At 52.7% G+C, this 9,741-nt stretch overlaps 3 protein-coding genes across 7 annotated transcripts; 1 reads left to right on the top strand and 2 right to left on the bottom strand.

Annotated features, from left to right (window-relative positions):
- The first annotated feature begins 634 nt into the window (after positions 1 to 634).
- ZSWIM1 (zinc finger SWIM-type containing 1) lies at positions 635 to 3,900 on the top strand. 5 transcript variants are annotated; one of them, XM_059706918.1, is made up of 3 exons: positions 635 to 1,119; positions 1,381 to 1,511; positions 1,915 to 3,900. In XM_059706918.1, exon 3 carries the CDS (start codon positions 2,058 to 2,060, stop codon positions 3,426 to 3,428), a length of 1,371 nt encoding a protein of 456 aa, XP_059562901.1. In that variant the 5' UTR covers positions 635 to 1,119; positions 1,381 to 1,511; positions 1,915 to 2,057; the 3' UTR covers positions 3,429 to 3,900. The 5 variants fall into 5 exon arrangements, with proteins under 5 accessions (XP_059562901.1, XP_059562902.1, XP_059562897.1 ...); XM_059706919.1 differs by lacking the exon at positions 1,381 to 1,511 and having other exon boundaries at positions 635 to 965; XM_059706914.1 differs by lacking the exon at positions 1,381 to 1,511.
- Positions 3,901 to 3,910: 10 nt separating this feature from the next.
- On the bottom strand, positions 3,911 to 7,501 carry SPATA25 (spermatogenesis associated 25). The gene is made up of 2 exons (XM_059706926.1): positions 5,589 to 7,501; positions 3,911 to 5,206 (listed from the first exon to the last, which is right to left on the bottom strand). Exons 1-2 carry the CDS (start codon positions 5,641 to 5,643, stop codon positions 4,575 to 4,577), a joined length of 687 nt encoding a protein of 228 aa, XP_059562909.1. The 5' UTR covers positions 5,644 to 7,501; the 3' UTR covers positions 3,911 to 4,574.
- Positions 7,502 to 7,636: 135 nt separating this feature from the next.
- Positions 7,637 to 9,601, bottom strand: NEURL2 (neuralized E3 ubiquitin protein ligase 2). The gene is made up of 2 exons (XM_059706924.1): positions 8,741 to 9,601; positions 7,637 to 7,929 (listed from the first exon to the last, which is right to left on the bottom strand). Exons 1-2 carry the CDS (start codon positions 9,480 to 9,482, stop codon positions 7,814 to 7,816), a joined length of 858 nt encoding a protein of 285 aa, XP_059562907.1. The 5' UTR covers positions 9,483 to 9,601; the 3' UTR covers positions 7,637 to 7,813.
- Positions 9,602 to 9,741: the final 140 nt, after the last annotated feature.

Genomic DNA, 9,741 nt, shown 5'->3' with positions numbered 1-9,741 from the left:
CCTTGACAGGAATCGAACCTGGGACTCTTGAGTCCGCAGGCCGGCCGGGTGAAACCGGAATCTTCTAATCAATTGTCCGCAGCTTGCAGGGAGCCTGTAGGAAAGTCCCTAGTTTCTTTGACCCGGGTTTCCTCGCCTGCAAAAATCAGTGTTGGCCTAGTTTCCCCTCTCGATTTATCTAAACGGAACATTTCGCCACAGTTACCAGCATCAACACTGTTGTTGCTGCTGGCTTGTAATCTTAATCACCTAGAGCCAACCATCTTCAGGGAACTGAGGTCAGAGGTGGCAGGCGTTTTGGTTCTTGCACTGGTTCACCATGACCGTAACAAGTCACAGCTGCATTTCGGACCTCTCTTTCTGTAAAACACGGGGAGGGGTTGGCTGGGCAACACCAAGCTCTCTCAAGGAGATCTGGGTTTTCTCAAACCCAAGGGCTGGGCTCCTAACCCCCGACCTAGAGGCGGAACTTGAAACCTGGGCCTCAGTTTCCCCACGGCAGAAGACTCAGTACAGCTACCCAGGCACCCTTTCCTACCGCCCTCCCCCCCACACACACACGCGGGGCCTTTGGAATTTGACTAGACAAGAAGAAAATTCTTGAAACAACTATTTTCCACTTTATTTTCGGCCCTGAGGGCGTTTCCATAGTAACACGCCCTTCTAGTCGGTTCCACACACAGAAGGTTCCAGAGTTCCAGGTTCAGGTCTCAGACTCTCCTGGAAGCAAATATTCTCAGGCTCTTATTGGTTACCGCCAGCCGAGCCCCCTCGTAACCCTGGCAACAGCACCGCCCACAAGTTGCCGGGCTACGATTGGTCCGAGCTCGAAAGACCTAACGTGAGCTCCTCCGGCCATTGGCCCGAGTCACAGGAAACTGGCGCCCCGGTTGGTGAGTCTAGAGGTCAGTCAGAGCCAGAGACCGGGTCAAATAGGGAGAAATGGCGGCTGAGCCAGCCTGGGGGTGAGTGATTTCGGAAGGGGTGGAGATGTAAGGCCGCTGCTCACGGTCGGCCTGGACGCGGCTCCCAAGGGGGCGGGAGGGTGACGTCTCTTCTGGCTCCGGCCGGACTCCGTGTGGAGGAGCCTGACATCCACATCCTCCCATCGGGCTGGAGGTGAGAGGTCAGAGGCCGCGTCCTTGCTCTGTCCCTGGTTTATGGAGCTCAGGTGCTTTGGAAAGCAGTCAGGGTCCCGAGCCAGCGACTCAGCGTCCAGCTACTTACGGAATAATGTTGGGCAAGTCATTTAACCTCTCTGAGCCTCAGTTTCTCATCTGTAAAATGGGGACAGTAACCTGCTTTTGGGTCAGATAGTGGGAACATTTGACTAGAACTTTGCTCTTCATGTCGGTGTTTACATAGCGGCATATTTGTTAGCCCTGTTTTAAGGCTGAAGAGATGGAGGCTCAGAAGGTGTCACTGACTTGCCCAAGATCACACAGCAAATTTGGGGCAATTGCGTTTCTCTTGTATACACCAGGACCACGTGAAAGAATGGATGCCAAAAGGTAACTTGTAAATATAGAGTGCTGTACAAATATTTTAAATGCTATTTTAAAAAACAGACTATATGCAGCACTCGCCTTCACACCCATTTAGATCTTAGGGAACCAAATGGCTAGCTTAACAGTTAGGTCTCAGCTCCAATGTCATCCTCCCTTCCCCCAGAAAGGACTTCCCTGACCACCTTAGCTAAAGTTTCCCTCCACCCCCAGTTTACTCTCTGTTACCCAGAATTGTGGTCTTTGTAACCTTCATTATCTGATATGTCCTCGTTTATTTGTTTACATGTTTGTTGTATGATCTCCCCCAGAACAGTGCTAATACACAGGAAGCGCTCAATAAATATTGTCTGGATAATTGAAGAGCCATGCCTCCACTATCTCCTTAAACCTGTGTTCCTCTCCATAGGCCCCTCTTTGGAACAAGATCTGGGAAATACAGTCCAGCCTCAAGCCTCAACTTAGTTGGAACTTGAGAGACTGAGAGCCTCCTGGACAGCAGCCTCACAGAGAAGTATTTTGACCTTGGCATCTGGACATCCCATCTCCCCCATGGCCCTGACCATGCTGAATGAGCTCCTCCTTGAGGACCCAAGCCCATCTATGCTGCTGTACCAGGTTAGCAAGCCTGGCAAGTTAGATGCCCTCAACTATCAGAGCAACTTTATGCAGGACATCTTTGCCCATTTCCCTGATACCTTATTTATCCACCGGACCTATAACCCAACGGGCAAGGTGTTATATACCTTCCTGGCGGATGGCCCTCAGGTGCAGCTGGAGAGTCATCTTGCCCGGACAGTTTACTTTGCCATTCCTGCCAAGGAGGATGCTGAAGGCCTGACCCAGATGTTCCAGGTATTCAAGATGTTTAACCCAGCCTGGGAGAAAGTCTGTACTATCCTGGTAGATCCCTACTTCTTCCCTCTGCCCATCCTAGCTATGGAGTTCCCCACAGCTGAGGTCCTGCCCTCAGCCTTCCATATCTGTAAGTTCCTCCAGGGCAAGTTCTATCAGCTTTCCCTCGAACAGCCTGTGAAGCAGGTGCTCCTGACCGCCCTGCAGAGCACAATGTGCTCAGCCACTGCTGGCAGCCTGAGGAAGTTGTATGCACTCCTGAGCAACTGCATCCCCCCAGACCAGCTGACCAAGCTACACCCATACTGGCTGCTCAATGACCGCATCTGGCTGGCCCACCGTCGGAGAAGCCAAGCCGAGAGCAGCCACTACTTCCAGGGCCTGGAGGTCACCACCCGCATCCTCAGCCAGTTCTTTGGCACCACCCCATCTGTGGAACAAGGCATAACCTCCTTGATCCGATTCATGCAGCAGAACTCTGGGGACAAGGCATTCCTCGGCCTGGGCCTGAGTCCCCAGAGCAATTGTGCCCCCTCGGACGTCAGCCCCCAGAGCCCCAACGTGGAACAGTTGGTAGAAGCCTGCATCCAGCACTCCCTCCACACCATCTGCACAGAGCCAGCAGCCCAGCTCTGCCTGGGTGAGCTTGCCGTGGTCCAGAAATCAATGCAGCTCATTGGCTCTGGCTCTGAAAAAGTGAATGTACAGATCCTGGAAGACACCCATAGAGTGCAGCCCCAGCCCCCTGCCAGCTGCAACTGCTACTTTAACCAGGCCTTCCACCTGCCCTGCCGCCACATCCTGGCCATGCTCAGAGCCCGGCACCAGGTGCTCCAGCCTAATATGCTGCCACCTCAGTGGACAGCAGACTGTGCTGCTAGTCTGGATGACATCCTGGGCAGCAAGTGGAGTGAGACCCTGGATAAGCACTTGGCTGTGGCTCTCCTCACTGAGCAGGTGGGTCAGCTCTTACAACACTGCAGCCAGGAGGAGTTTGAACTGCGGTACAGCACCCTGCGGAGACTGGCCGACATCTGGATCGGCCCTTATGAGCAGGTCCAGCTGTGATTGCCCTGTGCTGAGAGATGCTCACACACAGGTACACACATCCTCCCCTACACACACACTCCTGTTGTACTTCCCTGGACCCTCCCTCCAGGACAAAACGGAGGTCTTCTGTTGCCTCCTGCTACCTACAATATGTCTAGTTTCCTAAGACGGGAATCAGCAAACCTTTTCTGCAAAGGGCCCGACAGTAAATATTTTAGGCTTTGCTGACCATATACCGTCTATGGTACTTGGTTTTGGTTTTGTTTGTTTTTTATAACCTTTTGAAAAGGTAAAAGCTATTCTTAGCTCAAGGGCCTTACAAAACAGGTGACCCCTGCTCTGAGATAAGAGGTACAGACAGTGGGTAAAGATCAAGGTCTGGGATAAGTGACCCCAGTCATGAGATGACTCTCCTGACTCCCAGAGGAAGAGGCCCCTCAGAGGAGCTGGTGCAGCCAGGTTCCCAGTCTTTACTACCCCGGCCCCATCCTGAGGTCATTAAAGTTGAATGTTGCCTACTTCAGCTCTCGTCTAGTTTTTTATCTTGCGGAAGGCACGTTCGGAAATGTCATGGAAAGAATAGAGATTTTGGAGTCTGATGCTACATGCAAATCCTGGTTCCTTACTTGCCTGATTTTTGAGACCTGGTCTGCCTTTTACTAGCCATGGGACTTCAGGCAAGTCATCTGTCTAAGCCCCAATTTGTTTGTCTATAAAAATGAAGATCCTCCCAGCACTGGTAAGATTAAAGGAGTGGGCATATAATGGGCCTGATGCCCAGTGGATGCTCAAATAAGTATTAATTTTCCTTCCTTGCCTGTGGTCTCATCACCTGCTCTCAACAGGCTGGGAAATGTAAGGCAAGAGGAAATGCACATTGCCTATGACTTTGTACAAGAAGTTTTGATCAAGTCCCAAAACAATACAGAAGAAACCTCCACTCTCCAAGCAGGGTCCCTACCTCAGGTAATTTTCATTATAATTACTCTGACAAGACCTGTCTCCTGGCTCGGTGGTTTCTAGAGAAACTTCCTGGAGTCTGGTATTCATCAGAGTGGCTCAATCACCCACCCTATCCCCATCCCTGCCAGAGGCACCCCCAACCCTATCTGCCCAAAAATCATACGGAGAAGCCACCCTCTGTGTCTGATGCTATTTCATCAGCTACAAGCAGGAACCAGGAGGCTGGCCCCTCCTGGATCTCACTAGGGGCATGTGCCCAGAGGCTGTGCGGGCATGCACCTGCCCCCACTGCACCCCCTCCACAGCCCCCTCTGGCTCTGGATGGGCCATCATGAAAGCTTGAGCCGCCCGGATTAGGTCCTCTTCCCGCAGGCCTGGGACTGGCACGGTGGGGATGCCAGCAATCATCATGGCCAGGGTAAGGATGCAGATGTCGGGCTGGGAGCCGGCCTCCTTTCCCCCTGCCTCAGAGGGCTTCGGCACAACTCCTGGTGATAGCCCGCACAGTAGTAGGGGCCCAGGCCTGCTGGAGCCACCCAGGTGGGGAGCTCTGCTTCTGGAGCAGCCATCCTCCCAGCCCAAGCTCTCAGGCTGCTTCACATGGGGGAACTTGTGGCAGTATCGGCCGTACTCCTTCTGCCGCAGTGTCTCCCAGCTAGGCCCCCCAGGGCAGCCCCTGGCTTCCGGCACTGCCAGAGTTGGGCCCCAGGCCTGGACAGCAGGTACCACCTGCTCAGTTTTCTGGTTCAGTTGGCCTCGTCCACCAGAGGCCACCACCACTGGCTCTACAGGACTATAGGGGCCAAGAGATGAGCCTCTAGAAGCAGTCTCACCTGCAGAGACAGGAATGAGATGGACTATTATTCTTGGTCTCTTTGAGAAGGAGGCCCTGAGGGGCAGGGCGTAGGAGCAGAGCACGGGGAACAGGAGCAATGAAGGCCAGCCAAAGAGGGTTGTCTAGTGGTTGGGAACTAGGTTACACTAACATCCACACCCCCGTGCCCAGCTCTAAGTGATGGAGAAGTGTTTGTTGAATGAGTGAGCGAGCAAGTGGGTAGCTATTGGCAAGCACTTTGGGAATGGATTTTCTTTGAAAAGAACTGACTTGGGGGCCAGCCCCAAAATGCTTAGCAGAAACCACCACCTCCCCAGAGCCAGGAAGCAAGTTTTCAGGGGAAGTTACACCCATTCCAGTTCCAAGAGCCCCTCTCTCACCTTGGCCGGAAGGCAGAAGACCTAGATGAGTTTGTGGAGACATGAAATAGGACATGGCTACCCCAAAGCGCCTGTTTGTGAGGAAATAGTCCTCTGCCCTCTCCCCTCTCCTCCCCACCCTTCTAGAATGTCACCTCATAGTCCCTCCCTTCTGTACCTGGAATCTACCTCACAACATTGATCCATTCATTCTAGAACGTCCGTAAGACAATGGGGTGGGGTTAAAGGAGCACTAAACCAGGATCTGTGCATTCTAGGTTCTTGCCTTTACCTTGGTTGAGTCTCCTGGACAGTTTTGTTTCTTGATATCCTCATCGGTAAAGTGGGGGTGATGACTGCCCACTACTTCACCAGAAGTTGTGAGAACTAAATGAGACCATCTGTATGGAACCAATGACCAGGGATACAAATAATGGAGTCTAGTGGCTGTAGTGTGAGAGAAGGGATTCTCTGCATCGACTCATTTCCTATATGACCTCTGGGCTTCAGTTTCCCATCAACAAAATGAAGTAGTTGGTCTAGGGCCGTGATTGGCAAACTGCGGCTCGCGAGCCACATGCGGCTCTTTGGTCCCTTGAGTGTGGCTCTTCCTAAGCCTTAGGAGTACCCTAATTAAGTTAATAACAATCTACCTACCTATATAGTTTAAGTTTAAAAAATTTGGCTCTCAAAAGAAATTTCAATCATTGTACTGTTGATATTTGGCTCTGTTGACTAATGAGTTTGCCGACCACTGGTCTAGGGCAGTGGTCGGCAAACTGCAGCTCACGAGCCACATGCAGCTCTTTGGCCCCTTGAGTGTGGCTCTTCCACAAAATACCACGTGCGGGCGCACACGTACAGTGCAATTGAAACTTCGTGGCCCATGCGCAGAAGTCAGTATTTTGTGGAAGAGCCACACTCAAGGGGCCAAAGAGCCGCATGTGGCTCGCAAGCCACAGTTTGCCGACCACTGGTCTAGGGCACTGGCTCTCACACCAGGTTGCACATTAGTTTCCCTTGGGAGCTTTTGGAAATCCTGATGCCCAGACTCATTAAAGCAGAATTCTAGGGCTCAGACCCAGTTATAGTATTTTTCAAAGTTCCTCAAGTGGCTATAATGTGTGCCAAAGTTGAGACCTCTGTTCTTCTCAACTCTGGCTGTATATCAGAATCTCGAGGGGAGCTTTTACAAAAACAATGTCTAGGCCCAAACTTCCAACAAATCTAAGAACCTCTGGAGATGGAGTCTATAAACTGATGAGTAGCCAGGCTAGGAACTACTGGTCTAGATGATGTCTAAAATGCTCTCGCTTGCCCTAGCCAATGTGGCTCAGTTGGTTGGAGCATCATCCTGTACACCAAAAGGTGGCGGGTTTGATTCCCAATCAGGGTACATACTTGGGTTGCAGGTTCAATCCTTGGTCAGGGTGCATGCGGGAGGAACCGATTGAAGTGTCTCTCTCTAAAACGAATTTTTAAAATAAAATAAAATGCTTTCTCTTCCCCTGTTCAGGTAGCTCAGTTGGTTAGAGAATCATCCCTGATACACCAAGTCACCCCCATATACCAAGTCATCCCCATACACCAAGTCACCCCCATACACCAAGTCACCCCCATACACTAAGTCACCCCCATACACCAGTGATGGTGAACCTTTTGAGCTTGGCATGTCAGCATTTTGAAAAACCCTAACTTAACTCTGGTGCCGTGTCACATACAGAAATTTTTTGATATTTGCAACCATAGTAAAACAAAGATGTATATTTTTGATATTTATTTTATATATTTAAATGCCATTTAACAAAGAAAAATCAACTAAAACAATGAGTTCGCGTGTCACCTCTGACACGCGTGTCGTAGGTTCGCCATCACTGCCATACACCAAGGTTGTGGGTTCAGTCCCTAGTTGGGGCACATACAGGAGTCAACTAGTGGGTAAACGAATAGGTGGAACAACAACAAATTGATGTTTCTCTTTCCCCCTTCCTCTCTGAAAAATCAATGAACGAATTTTTAAAACTAAAAATAACATGCTCTCTCTTGCTCTGACCTGCTAACCAACCCACAGTCATTCTAAAAGAAGTGCTCCTCACAGGATTCAGAGGTAAGGAGACCCTCTGATGATCAGCATTGGCTCTGTTTATTTCTGGTTCTCGCTGACAGCAGTATGGCCATCTCAGACCAGCCACAGTTCTGAGGCCAGGACGCGACCCTGGACGCTGCTCCAGGGTGGCTGCAGGCCTTCACTCATACTTGCAGAAATCCTTCAGTCCTTTGGGCAGGTGGAGCCCATCAATGGCCAAACGGTGCACCACGCTCCTCTGGATCACTAGGCGGCACAGGGTCTGCAGGGATGGCACTGTGGAAAGAAGATGGTCAAAGGCAACCTGAATAGGAGGGTAGGTCTAAGGCTGAGTCCCGAAAGATCTAGGTCTCGGTCCCCCCTTTGTCGTTAAGTTGAGCAATTCCCTTCTACTCTCTAGATCCCTGTGACTCATGGGGCTGCACCTGTGTTTGAGATAAGCACCTCTTTTGCAATACTTTCACAATGCTGCAGCCTAACTTCCAATGTAACACTCAGTACCCTCCCTTACCCCCCACCCGCCCCTCCCCCCCCCTCCCCTGCCATGTAGCAGCTTCTGGGGGCAGGGGTAGTGTCTGATTTAGCTGTGCAACTCCAGCCTCCAGCACAGGCCTGGCTCAGAGTGGGCTCTGGTTCACTGAATACATAAAATGTGATCAGATGTCCAAATAAAGGGCTTATGGGGGCTAGAATGAACCAAACCTCAGGATTAAGAAACTCTCAATCTGGGGGTCTGTGATGCCTTTAAACTGGTATGCCCAAATCTAGGAACATTTGTTTAATAAAAGAGCACACAACTCTCAGAGGCCCAGAATCTAAAATCAGTTCGTATTAATACAGAAAATATTGTCAAAGAAGTGAACTTGGAAGGCATCCTAATCATTCACAGCCAAGACGGTAACTGAGGTCCAGAGCTAGGGAATGACTATCCAAGATCACAAGCAGTGGCATAATATGGGGTCAGATTCCCCACCTTCTAAATTAATGCTGGACAGACCAAGGCCTTGCTAGCTGGCTCAGAAGCCAGCAAGTTCAGGTCCGCACACTGGGCCAGGAGGGGTCGCTATCTAGGAGGTGGGATACCTACAGCCATACTCAAGCTGGACCAGGCGCACGCTCTTAGTGGAGGCAAACACGTCCACCACTGCGTAGAGGGGCTGGGCAGCTGGCAGCCCCCGGGCGCTGGGGCCCATGTCCTCGCCGTTGATGACGATGTGCATGTCGGCGGTGCCGTCCGGGCGTGGGCAGAAGAGAACGCCCAGGCGGCTACGGCGCGCCGTCGGAGGCAGCACGTTCAGCTCATAGAGCTGGTCCAAGAGGTGGCTGTAGAGTCCGGGCCGACTGCGGCCCACCAAGCGGTCGCGGGGAATGCGAAACTGCTCAATGCACAGATACGGTTCCACCAGGAGGGCTGGGGGTCGGCTGGGGACCGCTGCCTCTGCAGCTGGGCGGCCCTCCCGGGGCACGCGGTTGTGATGGCGCGTGATGGCGAAGACCCAGGTGTGGCCGAGGCTGACCAAGTCAGGCAGCGAAAACTCAGGCACGGGAGCCAGACTGGCGGGGTCTAGTGCCGTCAGGCCGAGGCGCAGGTGGCCGCACCAGCCCAGCTCTTTCTCCTCGATCTCGACCAGAAATATCTGGCCCGGGGCCAGCGGCTCGCGGCTGAAGCACACGCCGTGAGCGAAGCTCTCCACGCGTGTGGCCCGCGTCCCGGAGGGGTCCACGCGGATGTTGGCACCGTGTACCCGGTGGAAGCGGGTGGGAGAGGGCTCGGGGCGCGCGGGTCCCCAGGGCGCACCCAGTTCCATGGGGTCGGAGACAGCGGCCATGTCCCCGCCATGAGGCGGGCCTGTGGGCGCCGGGGACTATTTTGGGCAGCTGGCTGGGAAGGTGACCGCGGGGGCACGGGAGGTATTTCCCCCACTCCCGTCCCCGAGGCTCTGTCCGGGGGGTCCTAGTGCCGCTTCCTTCAGCCATCACGCCTAAAACAGCCCATGGAAGGCTGGGGGATCCCGGCCGTCCACACCCAAGTCACCTGATCACGGGCACCCGCGAGGTGACCGGCGAGGCCCCGGACCCTGACTGGGC

The sequence above is a fragment of the Myotis daubentonii genome, chromosome 8 (genome assembly GCF_963259705.1).
Source record: "Myotis daubentonii chromosome 8, mMyoDau2.1, whole genome shotgun sequence".
Classification (NCBI taxonomy): Eukaryota; Metazoa; Chordata; class Mammalia; order Chiroptera; family Vespertilionidae; genus Myotis; species Myotis daubentonii.
The sequence above is the reverse complement of the archived record's forward strand: the minus strand, read 5'-3'. Positions and strand labels throughout refer to the sequence as shown.